Source organism: Armigeres subalbatus, chromosome 3 (assembly GCF_024139115.2).
Source record: "Armigeres subalbatus isolate Guangzhou_Male chromosome 3, GZ_Asu_2, whole genome shotgun sequence".
Lineage (NCBI taxonomy): Eukaryota > Metazoa > Arthropoda > Insecta > Diptera > Culicidae > Armigeres > Armigeres subalbatus.
The window spans coordinates 151,690,184-151,712,954 of NC_085141.1; the positions used below are offsets into that span (position 1 = coordinate 151,690,184).

The 22,771-nt window shown below is 40.2% G+C and overlaps 1 protein-coding gene and 1 long non-coding RNA gene across 4 annotated transcripts in view; one reads left to right on the top strand and one right to left on the bottom strand.

Moving 5' to 3' along the window:
- Window positions 1-21,025, top strand: part of LOC134219797 (trichoplein keratin filament-binding protein) — a 280,474-nt gene extending 259,449 nt beyond the window's left edge. For all 3 annotated transcript variants that reach the window (XM_062698661.1, XM_062698662.1, XM_062698663.1), the window contains 2 exons: window positions 5,259-5,557; window positions 19,596-21,025. In XM_062698661.1, coding sequence (XP_062554645.1) covers window positions 5,281-5,557; window positions 19,596-20,806 — 1,488 coding nt within the window. In that variant the 5' untranslated portion in view covers window positions 5,259-5,280 and the 3' untranslated portion in view covers window positions 20,807-21,025. The remainder of the gene's footprint in view (window positions 1-5,258; window positions 5,558-19,595) is intronic.
- LOC134219799 (uncharacterized) lies at window positions 1,051-2,374 on the bottom strand. Its single transcript, XR_009981663.1, has 3 exons — window positions 1,853-2,374; window positions 1,576-1,766; window positions 1,051-1,515 (listed from the first exon to the last, which is right to left on the bottom strand). It is a non-coding gene; the product is annotated as an uncharacterized LOC134219799 (long non-coding RNA).
- Window positions 21,026-22,771: the final 1,746 nt, after the last annotated feature.

Sequence of the window (22,771 nt, forward strand, 5' to 3'; positions counted from 1 at the left end):
GCAGCAAGCGGATGAACCTTTGTTTATATACAAACCACCGATACCTGTCAAATATGGAATAAATTCACCAGGACGCAGCCGTGGCTACATACGTGTGACGTCACACTGTGAAACCATATACACCAAAAAAATTGAAAAATATTTGAATCTCGTGATTCAATCGTGGTTCGAATCTGCAGAAAATAGAACGGAGCGTTATACCAGTTTTATTTTTTTGACAGTTGACTGGTATAAAAACTGAATCTAGAACAGCTGCTGGGAAAATAAATGTTTCAGATTCATATTCAAACTGACAGCCCCGAACGATTTGAATCACTGCTGATTTTACTCTAAATGTTAGTATTCGCGAAGTCGAAGCAAAATTCTTCACACAAACAATGACAGTTCTTTATGGGTTTTTACAGTAGAGCAACAGAGAGGAGGAGGTGGCGGCCATGTTTCACTCAAACTCTGACAGATAGCAATGGGATTTCCCATAAGAGGGAAGAGCAGAATTTGCTTCGACTTCGCGAATGGCTTTGTAATATTGTCTATCCGGAATAAATTTATACCGCTTTTTATACCGAAGTTGGATTTTACTCCAGATACAGGCGGATATCGCAACTTCGGAAGTAGTGCGCTGGATTCGCTTAAAGATGCGCTAAACAACGCATCAATTAGTTTGACAAATAAAACTTCGGAAGAAAGTTCGGTTCGGAAGTCCCGACTTCCGAATTCTAACTTGGTGCTACGCCGACAATAATCGAAAGAGAAAGTAAACAAAGAGAGCCTCTCTTTTGGACTTACGACGTTTTCAAAAATCACGCAAGATTTCCTGCTCTGCTCACTCAGAAATAAATAAATACTAAATAGGTTAAAAGTCATACTAACTGGCTATTCGCCTGGTTGACCCCGAATTAGTTTAAATTAGGATAATACTGAGATAGTATAACTTCAATTTATTAGCGCATAGTATAACTTTCCAGTATATGAAAATAGTATAACGGCGTTTGAAACATTTTGGTTTTGTTTTTGATCTGTCAGACATAATAAATAAACATTCTTTTCCTATTTCTTTCAATATATTTTAGTTACACTTTATTATTTTATTGATACAAGAGCAGTAGTTACATATAATTTTAACGGAAGTGCTTCATATTCATCGACAAATTTGATGATGGTGTCCACGTCATATGCTCTTGTCCAGAGAGCAAGGACTCGACAACTCGATGATGGCAATTCCATGCTGAACACGCTTCACAACGACGACATCCACCAGCTCAAGCATATTTCCGTAATCCAAATGCAAACTTCACACCCGGTGTTTATGCTTGGTCAGGTTTTCCTCCTCCGTTGCCTCCGTCGCCTCCGTCGCCTCCGTCGGGATCTGGGTAAATTACACTAAATAATCAGTGTCATTGGGTCGTAGTGACACAGATCGTCGTGATCTAGGCCCATTTCACCGTGAACTATATTTCTTGAGTACAGCGAATTTACGTATAAGTTACTCCTGTTCTGGGCTGGCTCCAGTAACGTCTGTTTGGGAGAAAGTTCCAAGTTTCATTTTGACCTCTACCGTTTAAGTTTAGGATTTACCTTCGTCCCATGTTTTTGCCACTTGTTGGTCCCAGGTGCTATACTTTGCATTGGCACCTCTCCACATTGGTCACGGTGAAACGAATCTTTTAGTTTATTTACTGCAACCACCAAGACGATCGCTCCAGGTAAAGATTTCCGATTTCAGCCTTCATTTTTTCCATCACGACTCGTGCGGTGACGGCTTTTCTCTGGAAGCACATGCAAAATGAAAATTAATGATATTTCATTTACTCAATCAACATGCGTATCGTTAAAATTCTATCTATACACTTACGTATCAAAATTAAAATGTGGTTGGCCATATGCTGTAGGACTTCAATTCGATTGAATGAGCAGAAAACATGTCTCTTCGCACTTTTCAGAGAAAACATAATACCATTCTTAATAATGAAGCACAAATCAGCCTTAGTATAAATTTCAATGTTCGATAGTATACTTTTTATACTAAGCTTTGTTTTAATGTGATATATCAATAAAATGATTACAATTTAAACTATTCTTGTTTATCCTAAATTCTGAGTGCTCATGCTGCACGGGGGAGCACAAATGCACGAGACTCTACATGACTTTGCTATGGTTTGCTTGCATTCCCGCTTCAACCAGCTGTTGGATTTCGTACATTTTCGTAACAAGTTGTTCTTTATTGCTTCCCTACTTATTCGACGCTCGATAAATAATGGGAAAATAGTTGTTATCAAACATACAAAACTTGAACATAATTCATTTTCATTTTATTTCTAAATAACAACAATATTTCTCAATATAAGATTTGAAACGAATATAACCACAATCTGCAATGTTTGGCTGCGGCACAATAGACTAACGCAAAATGAACTCCCCCAAGAAATTATGACGTTTGAGCGGGTCGCATAATGAACGCAAAATGAACTTTTGTTCGAGAACCGCTCAGTTCATCAAATTCACAAGAGTTCATCAAATTCACTCACCTGATGGATTTTGACATTTGAGCGGTTCTCGAACAAAAGTTCATTTTGCGTTCATTATGCGACCCGCTCAAACGTCATAATTTCTTGGGGGAGTTCATTTTGCGTTAGTCTATAGGCAGTTTTGGCTTCAGTTCAACAAGCAAATCGATTCTATCCACCACGTTATTACACTGAAAACAATCTACACACTCATGCTACTGGTTTCACACGTGAATTTTCACTACTTGTGAACCATACTAAAATAACGTGTAATTCCAGTCGCATACGTCAAATAATGAAACGTTCGGTACAGAGGAATTTCATCAAGAATAGAAATGGGAAACACGTTAATTCTTCATGGATTGTTTTTGTGGAAAATGTCAGATTTCGGGATTGTGTTTTTCTTCATAATTTTCAAATAAAGGTATAATCATTCGAACACATATGCTAATGAAACATATCAATTTAGCTTTTTTTGAATAATAGTTTATTAACACAAAATAATAACCTCTGGCTAATCATTACAACAGGAAGACATATTTATATGTTTTCTTGTGTACCAGCAAAATTCTGTGTAAAAGATTCCCAAGATGTAAAGGCTATTAAAATTGCTGCTTCAATTATTATATAATATTGAATAATTCAATGCAATGCCATCATACCAGTTCCGAACTTCAAGGTTCAACCTGAAACAGTAGGAAATATTTTCAATAATTTATAATTTTGAATTATATAGCAAGAACTTACCTTTTTATACATTAAAATACGAGATTGGCAGAAAGAAATAACATTTCAGCTATTCGTATTAAATAAAATCAATATTAAAACAAAATTTCCAAAAAGCAATATGCTCGCGATATTCGAACGGTGTTCACTCACAAACTTTTTCTTACAGCGCCATATTATTTTCTCCACCTATCTTTGCTTAGGAAAACAATGTTCAAAACACGTCAATATTCAATGTTTTTACATGTGGTATCAATCCATATTTATATCTTGTGGCTTAAACGTGGATGGCAAGTGAAAATGACGGTCGATGAAACACGTTCGATCCACACGAAAAAGAACGTTGTGTGAACGTGTGTATTATTTTCAGTGAGTAACCATGAATAGCACAAAGTGACACATCATAATTTTCATTTCAAGACAAAATTTTCAAAACGACTTATCTGCTTTTGTAAACAAAGATTCAAACTACGATTCGACGAATCTGATAGCTCTCCCACGCAAACCAACACCATCAACAAGTAGCGGAGTCCTTCGGCTACCTGTTGATGGTGTTGGTTTGCGTGGGAGAGCTATCAGATTCGTCAAATCGTTGTTTGAATCTTTGTTTACAAAAGCAGATAAGTCGTTTTGAAAATTTTGTCTTGATTTGCAACTATCAGTTGTTTACTATTATGCTACGTTTAGACAAGGCAAGTGAATTGAGCAAGTCGCTTGAATCGAACGCGAACTGAACGTGTAAACACCTTAATTCAATTCACTTGAATGAAAAGAAAGTTGAACATGTTCAACTTTTGGCAAGTCAATTGAATTCAACTGAGTTGTTCAACTCACTTGCCCTGTCAAAACGTAGCATAATGCTACGTTTTGACAGGGCAAGTGAATTGAACAACTCAGTTGAATTCAATTGACTTGCCAAAAGTTGAACATGTTCAACTTTCTTTTCGTTCAATTGAATTGAATTAAGGTGTTTACACGTTCAGCTCGCGTTCAATTCAAGCGACTTGCTCAATTCACTTGCCTTGTCTAAACGTAGCATAACTGAAGATTACTCCACTTGAACATACAGTAACTACACTGAAAACCAAAACTACCCAAAAGTGGGTTGTTTGCACTCAAAACCGTGGTTTGGGCCAATAACCCAAATTTGAGTAAAATGACTTTTCTGGCACTAGGTAGTTTGCCTTTAATCCCATGTAAACAATATACCCAAAGCTGAGTTTAATTTATCCAAAGCGGACCTTGATCAACCCAAAATAGAGAATATTGAATTTACTCAAATTTGGGTTATTGGGCTGAGCAACCTCGGTGAGGTGTTTGCATCTTGCTCTAGTTTTGATAGCAATCATGGGAAAGAAAGGGAAAACTACCCAAATTTGGGTAAATTTTTTGTGCGATATTCTCAATAGTGCGTATATTGAACTCAAAGTTTGGGTTGATTTATCTGTCCGTGTAGGTATTACAACAATACATTCGTGACTAGTTGTTTTGCTCTATTTGCTTAGACTGGAAGTGAACTGCAAAACAATTACCCCGCCTCCATGAGAATGGGAAAACTACCCAAATTTGGGTAAATTTTTTGTGCGATATTCTCAATAGTGCGTATATTGAACTCAAAGTTTGGGTTGATTTATCTGTCCGTGTAGGTATTACAACAATACATTCGTGACTAGTTGTTTTGCTCTATTTGCTTAGACTGGAAGTGAACTGCAAAACAATTACCCCGCCTCCATGAGAATCCCAGTTACTGTCCTATATATTTGCTTAAATTTCTATCTACCTATATGGGGAAAAAATGCTTGCAGAGCAATGCTATTTTTCAAGTATAGGGATTTATTCAATGAAACAATTGATACCGCCAATCATCACTGACTAAAGTTCTGTTCCGGGGATTTCTGAGTGGTTAAGATTGTGTCTGCGTTATCATTAAAGTGTGATGTACAGTGTACAATCACATCAATGATAATTTAAAGCATCGGTCAATATTCTACTGACGCCACCTCTTGTATTTCTGGTTTGTTATTTCAGTGCCCGTGCGACGGCTACCGTGATGAGTGCCAAGATACAGGCAGCTCTAGCTAAACGCCGGGAGGCCGAACAGATCAAGTTCCAGCAGTCGGCCGCTGTCGAGCGGTATTACGATCAATGGAGTCGCATAACATCGCGATTTGACTCATGGAACTCTCCACAGTTCTATCGACAGGCCGCAGATGCCGCCCGGCAGCGAGAGGAAGCTGAAAAGCAGGAAACCGTTAATAATGAGCGACGAGAGAAACTGAGAGCACAGCTACAACAGGAAAAGGATGATTTCCAGCGAGAGATTAAGGGTGAGTGCTTCGCTTCCTGCATTCAATGCAATGTTTTGCCTCTGTGTAACGGTAATGATAAGACTATATACATATGTTCACTATAAAAAAAAAGTTTGTTTGAAGGCCCGGATGGCAGACTTTTACATGTCGATCAACTCTGTTCGATGAATTGAGGTGATGTCTGTCTATGTATATGTATGTGTGTGTGTGTTTTTACAATCTAACAATCTGGCAGTGGCATTATGGATAGAATATTAGTGCAACCTTTTTGTTAATGAATATAATTAGGTTCTGCAGCGTCTGAACGTAACCTCAATCTGGTGACAGGCCAGTAGTACTTCTTGTTGGACTCAGCGACAGCCAACCAATCACGAACTCGACCCTTGTCGGAGTCAGTCGAAAGTACTACTGAACTGTCAAAAAAGTTCATTCGACGAGGACCGAATTCATTCGTGACGTCATGCTGCAGAACCTAATAGACCTGTGCTTCATCAGTTCATCAAATTCACTCACCTGATGGATTTTGACATTTGAGCGGGTCGTCTTCTCGAACAAAAGTTCATTTTGCGTTCATTATGCGACCCGCTCAAACGTCATAATTTCTCGAGGGAGTTCATTTTGCGTTAGTCTATTACACGGGTAGATCAAACAACCCAAATTTTGAGTTGTTTTCGATCTGGCATCTCTTTCATTCCATCCTTTGATGTCAAAAACAGATAAAGAAAACCACCTAACGATAGCAGTTCGATGGGGGAAGCCAACGCTAGGTTAGAGGGGTTGAACTCAAATTTAGGTTGTTTAAACCTATTTGAACTTAACATTAGGTGGAAACAACTTAATATTTAGGTACTTTTTCACACGTGATCAAACGGAAACTACTCAAATCCGAGTTGGGCCATCGAACTCAAAATTGGCTTCCCCCACCAACGGTCCAAATTAAGTGAAATGAACTTAATTTTGAGTTGTTTGAACTTCATTTTGAGTTGTCTGATCTAACCGTGTAGGTTCTGCAGTATGACGCCACGAATGAATTCGGTCCTCGTCAAATGAACTTTTTTGACAGTTCAGTAGTACTTTCCACTGACTCCGACGCGTAGTCCGACAAGAATCGAGTTCGTGATTGGTTGGCTGCCCCCGAGTCCAACGCGAAGTACTACTAATCTGTCATCAGTTTTAGGTTAGATACAGACGCTGCAGAACCTAATTGCAAGCAGAGGCGTCGCTTCTGCATGTGCAACCTGTACACTGCACAGGTGCAATTTTATCCCCAACATTTAAACTCTCGTTAGATTTGTTGTCTTTATAATCCAAACATATATTTGAATTATGTGCCTTTGGTGGATGCTTTATGCAAATTTGACAATTAGATACATAAACGGAAAATATGCATGGATTTTTATAGGCGGCATGTTATGTGCTAGGTGGTGTATATGATTCTGCGGAGGTACACGTGCCCAACCGGAAGCAACCATCTTCTCCGGGATCAAGCCGTATGAGAACAAAAGTCTTCCATAACGGCTTGCTAAAATCTAAGGGTTCTAAGGGTACTGAGTGTTTATTTAAAATCCCGAAGCAACCGGTCTCTACTGCTTCTTTTGATTCTTGCTGCAGTAAGACATTCCCGACATTGGCTAGAACCGATATTTCCAAGAAACACCCGACCAGGAGAATCAAGGAAAGAAAAAAAATGCAATTCGCTCTTCAAAAAAAAAATATTCCGTCCAATCGTTGTGCTGCAGTGAAACTGTCACAGTCTGAAAAATATGTTAGAAATGTTCAAGTTTTTGATTCGCAATTCTGATTGCGATATGTTTGCACTCTGTGAAGCATGGCTCAACATGAAATCAACTTCCACAATTTTAACATTATTCGCCAAGATCGGGATGATCATTATGGTGGCGTTCTTTCGGGGTATCAAAAAGTGCTAGGTACTCCTTCTACAGAATTTACATTCCGTTCCGTTCATTCACATTTCGTTGTTAATGGCTTAGAAATCATCGCTTGCCAAGTAAATGTAAAGAATAAATACCTTTGCATAGCTTCTGTTTATATTCAACCAAACGCTTCACTTAACAGTCGATAGCTTTGGACCATTCTATCATTTCCAGTATTTATATTGGGTGATATGAATGCACAATGTGCACATGGTATTGAATGCGGCGATGTATATAAAGATTATAGAACACCAATTTTCTTTGATTTGTGTGACGATTTCAACTTGAATATTCTGACCCAAAAAATCTGCAAGTTGTTTCCACCTGGAAAAATACGTACACTAAAGAGCCCCGCACATAGCATACGTTTGCGTTGCGTTTGACAGTTTTTCCATGGGAAATGTGTCAAACGCAACGCAAACGTATCCTATGTGCGGGGGTCTTAAGCGGGTGGTTATTGACGCACACATAAAATTTATTTGTGTCGATTTTTATTAGTGTAGATTTTTTCCACCTGAAATTCACGTAACTTTTACCTGATTTTTCGATAGAATTTTCATTCTACGTGAAAATCAGGTAAGTTCTACCTGAGTTTTGGATGAAATTCACCGGACACGTAGGTTTCACCTGAATTTTCTGAGGCATTTGCAGCTACGTGTGCACGTAAAATGTACCTGGAAATTCAGGTGGAAACAACGTTTAGATTATTTGGAGTGTTTGCTGATATTATTCATTTTCAAAATTGGGTCCTAAAGCCCTACATCATTTATGGTTGCAAACGATACTGCATCAATCAGGAATACATGAACTGATGTTATATAAATTCTGATAATAATATGAGTCAGTAAAAATTATATTTTTGTGTAGACAATTATTTTGAGCTTTTAGTGGAATGTCTTCACTTGTCATAAGACGAGTTTGTACTAGCAACCATATAACCTAGTATTTCTAGTTTGTACCATCCCATTTAATTCCACCACTTGATTGTACCTTGACAGATACGTATTTCGACCTCAACAGTAAGGTCGTTTCAGTGTCTCGAACTTGACTCGACTTACACGGTAAACCGATTATACTCTTTTAGCACTATAAAGTACGCATAATCTTGGAAAAATGGAACTACGCCTAAAAGGAGTATATTTCGTTTACTCATTTATGAGTATATAGCTCATACGTCAAAAAAAGCATACTTTTTACTCCTTTTATACAAGATAAAAATGCATCATTTTTACTCCGAAAATAGAAGGATAATGTGTACTTTTTACCCTTGCATGGATTTGAATTAAAAAAACTGGCATTTTCTCAACTTAGATCATTTTTATTAGAAAACAGAAGACAATCTCAAATTAAAATAAATATTTTTTTCCGAAAATTTATAAATACTTCAGTGCTACTTAACCTTCGATCCGACACCTAAACCTCTATCCTGCTTTCATGGGAGCCCACGGTGGCATCTTGACTTTTCTCCGTCGTGGTGGGCCGCTGACCTGCTCTGACACGTCGGAGATCGCGGCGGTAGCGGTTATCGTTGACGATATTCTTCACCTTCTTCGGGTTGCGGTGCGGCTGTGTTCAGGCGATACCTTAGTGCTATAATGATGGCCTTCGCAGGTTTCGGCTGGACTCTATACTTATATACGTCCTGGATGCTCTTAATGGCTGAAAATCGGTTGGAATGATCCCAGGGACTTTTCATTAACCTGAGGACAACAATAATCATTAAATATAATTTTTAGAAACATTGGGAAAATATTACTTACCTGCCAGACTTTTATTTTTCAAGAACTGACTAATTGGAGCTGATATTGAGCTGCGCACGGGAAAATTTTCTTTACTTCACATAGCCTTCTTTTTACGCATTTTTCAATTCATCCACATACTAGAAAAAGCGTAAAAAGTACTCCCTAAAAGTACGCATAATTTGACGTACAGTCAATATTCTCAAAAGTGATTAAAAAGTACTCCTAAAATGAGTATTCCGATATTACCGTGTAGTCGTCTTATGTCTTATGCAGGACCGGATTTAGCCGGAAGGGGGCCCCGGAGCCGACGGTACGGGGGGCCCCAAAATGTACAAAAAAGGTTGGTTTTGGTACATAAGATTTGTGGGGGCCCGGGGCCACGCCCCCCCCGGCCCCCCCATAAATCCGGCCCTGGTCTTATGACAAGTATATTTTTGTATTTGAGACTTTTTAAGGCATGTTTTAGGCTGAGCAACATTTGTTGCTTTAAAGGCAACATATCAGAACAAATGAACCATCAGCCCGAAACGTCAAGCCCATATATTAACTGTCAAAGGTTGAATCAAGTTCCCTGCGGTGTTTTACTAGTGCGTCTGAATCATATTATTCCTTACGTCAAACAAGACCAAAAGTGTCGAGGAAGCATTTTTCATCTATTTTAAAATTTCCAATTAAACAATGTTCGTTTGGACTTTTGAGTCAGAAGAAAAACTAGCGCGTTCGGGATGATTGGGATATTGGGGCCCTCCTTAGCCGTGCGGTAAGACGCGCGGCTACAAAACAAGACCATGCTGAGGGTGGCTGGGTTCGATTCCCGGTGCCGGTCTAGGCAATTTTCGGTTTGCAAATTGTCTACACTTCCCTGGGCATAAAAGTATCATCGTGTTAGCCTCATGATATACGAATGCAAAAAATGGTAACTTGGCTTAGAATCCTCGCAGTTAATAACTGTGGCAGTGCTTAATGAACACTAAGCTGCGAGGCGGCTCTGTCCCAGTGTGGGGATGTAATGCCAATAATAAGAGAAGAAGAAGTTCGGGATGATTAACTTCATCGTTCCCTGAAAGAAAATCGAATATCGAGTCTTTATTTTAGGACCCAATTGTCATGTCAACTAAAATAAGCTTAGTAATTGCTCAATAACTTAAAAATGTTTTGGGAATTCAATATGCTCGATATTTAAGGAAGAGTACAGACTAGAATGTACCAATTACAAATAGAATAACCTTCTGAACTCGGCGTACATAATCAAAGCATGTATTCAGTTTAACAGACTGAGCCCAATTGAGCATTTTCTTCTTCGGCGAATGGCTGTCTTATTCCATCTTTGATGGCTTACTGAGAACTAATTGCGAAATTGTCAATTTTTATGATATGATCTTTTTGCTATACATTTTGAAGCTACTAAAAACAGTTATACCACAGATAACAGATATTTAGGTTAGAACAAATTTTATCGAAAATCCTGTGAAAACTTTTGAATTGATATATTATAAATTCAGTAGAAAACCGAATTATAGCCGCTATCGAAATTGGATTTTTCTCACAATCCATACGTTAAACCTAAATTCGGAAGTAGTGCGCTATATAACACATCACCAAATGAAAACAGCGCACCACTTCCGAAGTTAGGTTTAACCAAATATACTCTATTACCAATATAGTCCACTCTGACTGATTTGAAGAGACAATGCAGTAGCGCCGCGGTGTCACAAAAGGTAAGCAAAGTAGTGAAGAGACATTCCGAGGGGTGCTTAAACGTATAATTCAATATGCAACATAACATTTCAAAATAATATGCTAGAAATCATCCCATGACCCCATTTTGATATCTGAGTTTAAAAATAAAATTTAAAAAAATGTAATTCAAATTTTCAAAAATTGTTAAATTAGTATAATTTTCGCAATTAACGCACCCCTTGGCTATCGTTTTTAGGCGTTAGTTGCCTTTTGTAACGTAAGATGGCGTTAATGTGCTGTCTCTTGCCTTATATATGGGGATTTACGAAGTGGACTATATTGTTAATATACTATATTTGGTTTAACGTATGGATTGTGAGAAAAATCCAATTTTGTTGGCGGCTATAATTCGGTTTGATAATACGTTGGCCCACCACTGCCATCTACTCAACTGATAGACTAACGCAAAATGAACTCCCCCAAGAAATTATGACGTTTGAGCGGGTCGCATAATGAACGCAAAATGAACTTTTGTTCGAGAAGACGACCCGCTCAAATGTCAAAATCCATCGGGTGAGTGAATTTCATGAACTCCAGCACAGGTCTATTGCGGCAGTACATACAAACGCAGCCAATGTATTTGACAGCTGCATTCGGGCTGCGTTTTCAATAACAATAAGGTTTTACACCAAACAAACATAACCTCAAAAACTTAATCGAATGAATTCAATTTGACATTTATCGGTGGTAGGTTCATGAGGTTCATCCTATCTCCCGCAGCAAGCGGATGAACCTTTGTTTATATATCCACTCCTCCGGTAGCTGTTCGGTTTCCCAGATTCTGACTATCAGTTTGTGCAGGCAAGTGGCCAGCTTTTCCGGGCCCATCTTGATGAGCTCAGCTCCGATACCATCCTTACAGGTGCTTTATTGGTCTTTAGCTGTTGAATGGCATCCTTAACTTCCCTTAAGGTGGGGGCTGGTTGGCTTCCATCGTCCGCTGAACTGACGTAGTCATCTCCTCCGCTGCCTTGACTTTCACTGCCTGTACTCTCAGCGCCATTCAGATGTTCCTCGTAGTGCTGCTTCCACCTTTCGATCACCACACGTTCGTCCGTCAAGATGCTCCCATTCTTATCCCGGCACATTTCGGCTCGCGGCACGAAGCCTTTGCGGGATGCGTTGAGCTTCTGATAGAACTTGCGTGTATCTTGAGAACGGCACAGCTGTTTCATCTCCTCGCATACCATCCTTACAGGTGCTTTATTGGTCTTTAGCTGTTGAATGGCATCCTTAACTTCCCTCAAGGTGGGGGCTGGTTGGCTTCCATCGTCCGCTGAACTGACGTAGTCATCTCCTCCGCTGCCTTGACTTTCACTGCCTGTACTCTCAGCGCCATTCAGATGTTCCTCGTAGTGCTGCTTCCACCTTTCGATCACCACTCGTTCGTCCGTCAAGATGCTCCCATCCTTATCCCGGCACATTTCGGCTCGCGGCACGAAGCCTTTGCGGGATGCGTTGAGCTTCTGATAGAACTTGCGTGTATCTTGAGAACGGCACAGCTGTTTCATCTCCTCGCACTCCGCTTCTTCCAGGCGGCGTTTCTTCTCCTGGAAAAGGCGGGTCTGCTGTCTCCGCTTCCGTCTATAACGTTCCACGTTCTGCCGGGTACCTTGCTGCAGCGTGACCGCCCGCGCTGCATCCTTCTCCTCCAGAATCTGTCTGCACTCTTCGTCGAACCAATCGTTCCGTCAACTTCGACCCATATACCCGACGTTGTTCTCCGCTGCGTCGTTAATGGCTGCTTTGACTGTATTCCAGCAATCCTCAAGAGGGGTACCGATACGGGAGGCTGTGTTGGAAGTAGGTGCTGCGAATGGCCATATTCTTGGAGGCGGCGAAATCAACAAGTCGAAGGCCGTTTTCGTTCGTCAGCCGGTGAGCGCTGAACTTTCCAATAGTCGGTCTAAACTCCTCCTCTTGGCCAACCTGAGCGTTCAAATCTCCTATAATGATTTTGACGTCGTGGCTTGGGCAGCTGTCGTACTCACGTTCCAGCTGCGCGTAGAATGCGTCCTTATCATCATCAGTGCTTCCGGAGTGTGGGCTATGGACGTTGATTATGCTGAAGTTGAAGAACCGGCCTTTGATCCTCAACCTGCACATTCTTTCATTGCTCGGCCACCACCCGATCACGCGCCTTTGCATATCGTCCATCACTATGAAAGCTGTTCCCAGCTCGTGTGTGTTGCCGCAGCTCTGGTAGATGGTATGATTACCTCTAAACTTTCGCACCATTGATCCCTTCCAACAAACCTTCTGCAGCGCTACGATGCCGAATCCACGGTCCTTGAGCACATCGGCGAGTATGCGTATGCTCCCGATGAAGTTGAGAGATTTGCAGTTCCACGAACCGAGACAGCACACATTGACAGGAATACAGCAAAGTCACGCACACTTTCATTTATTTGGAGAAGTCAATAGCCTGATTCAAATTAGATGCATTAGCTCTTTTTTTAAAGCGTATTGTAGTAAGGGGCCGTACACTAAAAGCTTTAACGTACACTAATAAGCTTTTTGGGGAGGTGGCTCTTACGCTCCATAGAAAAAAATGTGTATAGAAAAGCTGACATGGGGACGAGTGTGTCTGATATTATACCTTACATAAGGGTAAGGACTATTACGCTGGGATATGGATACTCTGAAGTAGTGCGTAACGGTGTAAATCCGGTCATATCGCCAGGCTCGGTACAACACTGAAGCTGACAATATGACGTCCCTAACCCCGAGTCCCAAGGTGTCAGGCGACCCGTGCTTAGGGGATAAATGGCCTGGGGGGTGAAACAATTACAGGGCTGGTAGCGCTCAATGCCGCTCAAAATAGTGACTTTAGTAACCAACACTGTCAAAAAAGGGACCAAATAGTGACTTTCATTTGCAGAAAAAGTGACCAAATAGTGACTATTAATTGCATTTGCAGTGACAAAAATTTACTTTTATATGAAGTAAATAAGGCCGTTACGAATAAGTACGTTACGATAAGGGTTTCGAATAAAATTATATCTTTCTCTAATATGTTTTGGTCAAAAATTCCAATTTGAAGGGGCAATAAATTCCGCAAAAATTATGAATTGCCAAAACATTATTCAACAAATGCTATGAAAAGAAAAGTGTGTGCTTATTTAGTGCAATGTTTTCACTTGTCATGAATTATTTTAATTCCATTACTTTGCATTTTTTACAAGTATACGTATTTTGACCTCAACAGTAATGACGGTAATGGCGTCTTTAATCTCTCAAGTCGAGTCAAGTATGAGACACTGATGGAATTAAATGGAATAGTTCGTCTTATGACTAATGAAAATTGATGAATTTGCTTAATTTTATTATCTTTTTCATTTATTTTTGTATTATCCGCGCCTATAACCACTGAAAAACACAATTTAAGGCAAGGGGCCCTCCTTAGCCGTGCGGTAAGACGCGCGGCTACAAAGCAAGACCATGCTGAGGGTGGCTGGGTTCGATTCCCGGTGCCGGTCTAGGAAATTTTCGGATTGGAAATTGTCTCGACTTCCCTGGGCATAAAAGTATCATCGTGCTAGCCTCATGATATACGAATGCAAAAATGGTAACCTGGCTTAGAAACCTCGCAGTTAATAACTGTGGAAGTGCTTAATGAACACTAAGCTGCGAGGCGGCTCTGTCCCAGTGTGGGGATGTAATGCCAATAAGAAGAAGAAGAAGAAGGCAAGTCATATAAAATAAGGTGCAATAATGTTTAATATGGGTTCGAACTTATTCGGAAAATCTTTGCTTGTTTGAAAATGGCACTTTTTTATGATAGAAATTTATTTAAATAATGTTTCGACATAGATTTAATTTGACTCACAAAGTTATAAATCTAAAACCTAAGAATCATTACGAAACTCAAAGGATTTTGTTCAGAATTTCAAAAAGCCCAAACAAGAAGTTCAAGCTACCAACTGGCGAGTCAATCTCAATATAATAAAAATCCTACAAAATTCACGATTTTTCTTGATATAATATCAAAGTTTATGCAGTTTCGACTGTACCAATTGTCGTCAGAATATATTTTGAAAAATTGTTAAGTATTTATCGGAGCAGATGTCGAGAGACCATCCATTTTGCTTCTAGTGGGAAAAAATATGTGAAAAATCTATCTACGTAGTAAATGTAAGAGATTCTAATTTTTCCATTTTTAATCAAACATGAATATTTTTATGTTTCAATATATATATATGTTTGTGAGTAAAACATATATGTTATAAAAAAAAAGTTTTTTAGTTTGGGTAAAAGTGAGGCAAGGTCGTCAACGTTGGTTATGACCTAATTGAGCATTATTTTCACATAGGCAAATTCAGATATTGTTGTAGAGCATGAGGCCAAAAATCAACATGGAATCCGACACTTTTAAGTAAAACATCATTTGTACATAATCCATAGAAGTGCAAGGAATTTGTTACCTACCAGTTCCAAATAAATTCAGCTCATTTTTTATATAATATTTGGTCCTTGCACGTCTTGTCACCTTTTTGAAAAGATATTGATACTTCACCAAATAATAAATATTTAATGGTACTTATGTGAAAGACAAGGCATCATAAAGGTGTTTCATGGACATATCAACAGAATACGAAGAAGTTTCACTATTTTATAATCTGAAATTGTGTCGTGTAACTACCGATGGACATCCACACGTCCTGAGGTGTCGACGTCCATACGCCTAGGCCAGCTCACCATAAAAGTTACCTCAGGGTCGGCTTTGGACGGGGGAAAACTGAGCAACCCTAAACTCACCTGCCAACTATCGAGCAAACTAGGGAAGGCCAATATTCATAAATCGGGGAATTGCTCTTTTGAGTTTTAAAGATAAAATATTGAATTGAGCATTTTTAGACTATAATTAATAGGGGGGGGGGGGTAATATTACAATATTTTAGTCTTTTTCTTATCCTATTCGTTGGGGCCCATTTTGATGTCGCAGGAGGGGAGATGGAGACATACCTAGTGCGAACCGCAGTCACGTGGTGGTCGCCGGAGTCTACTGGAAGCGTCGAATGGCGTTGTTGAGAGAACGACGCAGGTCGTATTGGCGGATAATCTTTATACACTGGTAGGCTTGGCTGACTTTAGCTGACTTTTGTCCGAGATGTGCGCCGTGCACGAAGTAGCCGATATCGTGGATCAGGGTTGAAGAATATTCCTTAAGCCATTGACACTAGGTTTAGGAATTCGGTGGTCCTGGTATTGAGGAAGGGTCTCGTTCGATTGCGGCGTGGATATCTCGTCTCCATCTTAATAGAGCACAACTCTGACCACCTCACACAATGAGCATACGACAAGCTCAGAAAAGAACACACCACTTCAAACCGTAAAATTTTCTGTCTAGCGTTTCCGAAACAACGTGTGGCTTGCTAGCTATCCCGGACTGAAGTCCCTTCTTCAGCCTATTTTTTCCAATCTCTCCATAACCATCTCCTCTCCTACCTTCACCTCCACCACTCCTCCGTTACTCCAGCTTGTCTCCTTTCCTCCCGCGTCTGGTGTTGTCGGGTTCAAATAATTCCCATTTCATATAAACCGAGGGGTTTACTTTTAGATTGTGTCATACAAATTTTGAATTTAATTTCAGAGGTACTCAAATATTTTACAGTAAGCTAATCATTTAAGTTTTTTTTTAAATATTTTAACAATAATACTTCTATTTGTTTCCTATTCTAATTAGTTTATAGATATAGTTCTTAAAAGTTATATTTTTGTTTTGCAATGATACTTTTTATTCGTTTAGAATCTAAATTTATTAATTATTTACTGTTGCCGACTCTGTCGGTAACAGTCGGATCAGGATGAACATATCAGAAATATTGGAAACATGAATCTAAATACTCAACAGTCCAATTGATAAGATGTAGAGTTCAATCGTTTTGAACAGAGGTTTTAAATTAAGCAGGATCTACTATTAGCCCTGTGAATATATTTATATTCTCATTTCCCTGTGCCCATCCTGCTTGCATACCCAATTGCATCACTGTGACACGAAACCCTTAAATTAATCGCTGTTAGAAATCTAATTAGAGATTCATAGCCGAGATTCAAAGCGATTTTGAAGTCACTAAGAATTTGCGAACAGCTTTCGGGCCAAAAATTACAATGATCATTTTTTTTAAATCCGTCATGAATTTTAATTCCGCGACGATGCTATTAACGAAACCTAGTCAATAGTTTAAATATAGTTGAAAATAGTGACTTTTATCGAGAAAAAGTGACTTTAGTGACATGAGGTCGAAAAAAGAGACTTTTTAGTGACTGACCCGAAAAAAGTGACCAAGTCACTAAAAAGTGACACGCTACCAGGCCTGCAATTAGCCAGGCAGTTAACGGAGCCTGTAATGCTGGGTAGACACACTTTGTGTTGCATTACGGAGTAAGATCTACCACACTGTGCTCTAGTTCTTACTATTCTTGTTAATACTTATGAGTGATGGTCGGAAGAGTATGGAACGACTATAATTTGCTTTTAGATGACCCATTTTTTGCTCCTTTTGGATGGAGTCAATGGAGTAAATTGTAAAAACGTAACTCAATCTTAGGTTTTCGAAGCCGACGACATGAAGCTCCAAGCTCCTGAGCGCTGATTAATTAGGAAAGAAGCGGATATGAATTCGGAAATGCCAAACGCAATAAAATCAGATCTCTATACAAAAACGAATTCGGAACTCATATAAAGAAGCAAAAATATATTTGAACTTCAGTACCGATGCATGGTCAAAATCAGTATTATACCACTTATTGTTGAGCCGAAACTGATTGAGGGGCGCGCCTTTGAGAGTTGGTATAAGCCATTTTTCGAAGGGTATAAATAGCGGTACCTTAATCTAAAGAGGCTTTACATTAAGCTTGAGAAATATATGAATAAAAAATGACTACTTCACTTCAATAGAAATGGAGCAGAAAGACATGCACTAAACAAATGACGTGCTTAGAAGCACGACTACAAAGCGATGATGCTTAGGTGGCTTGATTGGACTCACGGTCAAAGGAATTTTTTGCCTCATCATATACGAATGCAAAAATAGTAATGCCAATAAGGAAAAAAGAAAAAGTGTAAATAAATACAAAGAATGCGAATAAAAATTAAAGACTATTCTCACTTAAGTTTTAATATAAATCATCTAAATATGCCTCAATTATTACTTTTCAATTTTCATGATGTACAAGAAAAGCATCAACGGTGTTAGGTGGATTAACCTTATTTACCCATTGAAACTATACCACAACCCATATTCTTTCTCTGAATGATTTGATAATGAAAATTGGCCTCTTAGAAGTAATTTAATACATGTTGTATGAAATTTGTTTCAATGGGACAGTTATGCTTGGAAATTCTACAATGGGACAAAATGACCCGATATTTTTTCGCCAAGTTTTCGAACAAACTATGAGTATTTATTTGTTCACACTAAAATATACATTAATTTAGAACGTTTGGTGCATAAAACTCAAAAATGATAAAAATCGACATGAGACACATATGCTTGGGACGGCAATATAGGCGTCACCCCATGGATTCTCGTTAGCACTTTGGCACAGACCCTCGAAGCAGGCTTTTTTGCTTGATCTAATCTCAGTCTTCAGAGCGGCTCAAGCAGCCACGAACGCCACCCGCCGTTCAACACGCTCCTCTTCTGTGCGTGCTCACTGCATCCGCCTCCTTGCCCGTAGGCAGGCGCGGCGCAGGTTCGCAATTGCTTGAGTCCACCAGTAAGCCGGTGGCCTCCCATTCCTAGGTTGGACTTTCCTAGGCATGGTGGCATCGCATGCACGCGAGAGTACTGTTACCAGCTGCTCACCGCTCAGACCGAGAGTATTGTGCTCGCGGCGGAGCGCTTCCTTAAACACCTCGTCGTCGAAGTATGATGTCTTCCACATACGAGGCCTCGCCCCTTCTTCCGTCCGCTGTCGATACTGTAGCGAACCGCAGGTGGTCGCTGTGAGTGTAGCCATCATCTACCCTTCAGTTCGAATTACTCGTTTGGCCAGGGCTCCAGAACGTATAACGTCGATTATCGACTCGGCCCCGTTCCAGCTGTAGGTACTTTTGGTACCGACATTGGTCAAGTCCATATCCAACATGGCCAGTGATTCCAGCAGGATCTGCCCCCGTTGATTCGTGGAACGGCTTCCCCATTCCACGGCACAAGCGTTGAAGTCCCCCGTATCACCACCGGCCTGCGCCCCATCAAGTTAGCCGTTAAACAATCCAGCATTCGTCCGAACTGCTCGATCGTCCATATCGCCGCCATTTTAGACCCATCGGTGCCCCAATCACCGTTCCTGGCGGGTATCCGGTAAGGATCCGCTATGATGGCGATATCCGTCCCCCATTCAGCAACTGTCTGACACAGCAGTTGCTGGGCTGCATCACAGTGATGTGTCAGTGTGTGTGTCGGACGTTGCATTTTCAAGGAAAAAAATCAAAATCGAAAAAAAAAAAGTATAGTGGCAATGCATATTAATTAATCCAAAATGATAGAAAAAATGCGATATATTCCTTGCTTTTTTTTACCTTTCTTATGCGATTTTTTGATATATTGATATATTATGATGTACGAGGCATCATCGCCGCTAGGTGGATTAATCTGGCTTTTTTTTCTAATAATTTCTATTTAATTTTTCTAGAAAAATGTCGACCTAAGCCAAAACCAATTCCAACGGATCTTCTGGAAGGAGTACGCACTCGATTGAACGACGCTGAAGAGGCGAAGCGGCGCATGGATCTGGAGGCTCGGCTTTATACCAAATGGCGCATGGGCTACGATCGGGACGCCGTGATACTGGAATCGAAAAACTCCAATCAAGCCATGGCTAAACTCAACTGGCTGGATCGCCAGGTTGAATTACAGCTCCAGAATGAAAAAGAACGGAAAGAAAATCAAGAACGGGAGATTCGCCTACACGAGGAAGCTCGACGTCACGAAGAAATGCTGCTGGAAAAGAACAAATTAAGAGAGCAGCAGATTAAAGAGCTCAGAAAGCACCAGGAAGTTTACATGGAAGAGCTAAAATCCAGGGAACATGAAATGAATGAACTGCGAATGTATGAAATGCGATTGCATACCAAAAAGACAGAATTCGAAAAAGAGCTTGAGCAGCTCCGAGTGTACAACGACCGACGACGTGATCGTGTCGTAGCTATGCACAATCTAAGGCGGATCAAAATGCTACTTCGAGAACGATCGGAAGCGGTTCGCACTGATCTCAAGCACGACCTGCATCTTTTACAGAGGATAGCCATTGATAACCCAGAATCAAACGAGAGCATTGATTACCTGCGGAAGAAATTCCAACTGCAATACGATTTGGAGGTAGAACAACAAACTGCTATCGAAACTATGTATGAATCGGAAGCAAAGCATAATTTATCAAAGTGGGAGGATAAGTGGAATGAAGAAGCAATGATTAGAGAACAACAGTTGAGATGTTTGCTGGAAGATCGTATCCTTGAATTTGAGAATAAATTAGTTGATAACATGCAGCGCCAGCGTGATCTGATCGACGTGCGTGAAACCCACATCAAATCTATTGAAACTGCAAACCAACAACTGAAGGAGCTTATGAATGAGAAGGCCAAGGACACGACAGTGGTTGGTTCGTCAAATCAAATTCGTGAGTTGTTGGTACAAAAGGACAACGGTGTAAATGTTAGCGACAATACGCGGTCAACACAAAACTCTCATCGAAGCTCCACGTTCAGCAGTATTTTTCCTTTTGACGATTTGAGTTTGCGGGATATGAAACTGTGTGAACGAAAGTCAATTGATATGGAAGGTGACTCATCATCCACTTTAGCAGCACCGAAATTTGGACGAAAAAAGGTGGCCTGGTGCTAACGACTGTTTCCAGAATTTTGTACCATACGAGAGAACATGATAATTTTTAATAATTTCAAACTAACAAGCATAACTCCAAAAATAAATAATGTGTTCTAGAAATCAAATCAACAAATGCCTAAATTGGCATCGAGACTTCACTAAATATTATCAAGTTTTTATTAGGATAATAATAAACGAAGAATAACGACAGGCCCCAGACGCAGGCTTCAAAAATAATTACAGCAATAAGTATTTTTCCAAAATTCTTCCATGTTCAAGCATAATTTGCCATAATTCATTCCGTTTCACTGAATCGTACGCCGCCTTGAAATCAATAAACATATTATGAGTCTGCAAGTTGTACTCCCGAAATTTATCAAGGATTTGTCTCAGGGTAAACATTTGATCCGTCGTTGATCGGCCCGCACGAAAACCTGCTTGGTATTTGCCGACGAAGGACTCTTCAAGCGGTCTCAATCTGTTGAACAGAATACGGGACATAATTTTGTACGCCGAATTAAGGAGGGTTATTCCTCGGTAATTGGCGCACTCCAGTCTGTGCCCTTTCTTAAATAGAAGGCAAATGAGGCCGTCCAACCAGCTAGTGGGCATTTCCTCGTCTTCCCATATTTTCGACATAATAGAGATGAGTGACGTTTAGCGCTCGCACACTAATGTGCACTTCGGCATGTGTAAAAACATGTTTGTTTTCCTTCTGCTCATAACCTCAAAAATGTTCGGGTCATCACAATGATTTCAAAAGAGTCAAAAAATATATGGAAATTTACTCATTTTTACCCAATCTTTGCTGAGTTGCACCATCTAGGAGTGTTTGTCTTCCTTTTATCGCCACTCACACATTCGGACGTGAGAAACTCAATATGGTGCAGAACTTCATAAAGCTGCTCACTGCCATGTTTGAGAAGTTCAGCCAGGAGCTGGTCCTTCCCCGCAGCCTTATTGTTTTTCAGCTCTTTAACAGCTTTTTAACCTCATCTAGTGTAGGTGACTCCACAGCTTGTCCATCGTCGCTAATATTTATTCTGTTCACCGATGCACCGTCACTTCCTCCATTCAACAAAGTCTCGAAGTGTTGCTTCCACCTGGCAGCCACTTCAGTTTTATCTGTCAGCAAATTCCCTTGTTGGTCGTTGCACATGACGGGAGATGGCGCTGTCTTTCTCCGCACGCCATTGACAGACTCATAAAACCTCCGCATATCGTTCTGCTCCATTTTTTCCTGCGCCTCACTAATAACTTGTTCTTCGTACTCTTTTTTCTTCCTGCGGTGGGTTCGTTTTTCGGCTGCTCTTGCTTCCTTGTACCGATCTCTATTCGATCGGGTACCTGACACCAACATCCGGCTTCTGCCAACGTTCTTCTCGTCTGTCACTCTCTGACACTTCACATCGAACCAACCCGTCCTGGGTCGCCTCTGTGCAGTGCCTACCACTTCTCGTGCTGTTGTGCTCACCGCTCCATGGATCGACTCCCATAGATCGTTGATGTTGTCGCTAACGTGTATTGCACTTATCCGTTCGTCGAGCTTCTGGCGGTACTCAGCCGATACTCCTTCCGCCGACAATCGCTGGATATCAAAACCATCATGACAAAAACAAGTTTAATTTGAAATACAACCGCTTGGCGGCGCTAGTGAATTGGAAATAACCTAAAAGGTTAGATATTTCGATAGTTGAAATCTCAAGAATATTACCGTCTTCTACAAAGTTGTTCGGGTGATTAAAACTATCATGACGAAAGCATGTTTAGTTAATAATACAACCGCTTGGCGGCGATAGTGTATTGGATATAACCTGATAGGTCAGGTATCTCAAAATATGTAATTTTTAGAATATTGCCGCCTTCTACAAAGTTGTTCGGGTGGTCAAAACCATTATGACCAACGCAGGTTTAGATTAAGACATAACCGCTTGGTGGCGCTAGTGTATAAGAAATAAACTGATAGGTTAAATATCTCAAAAT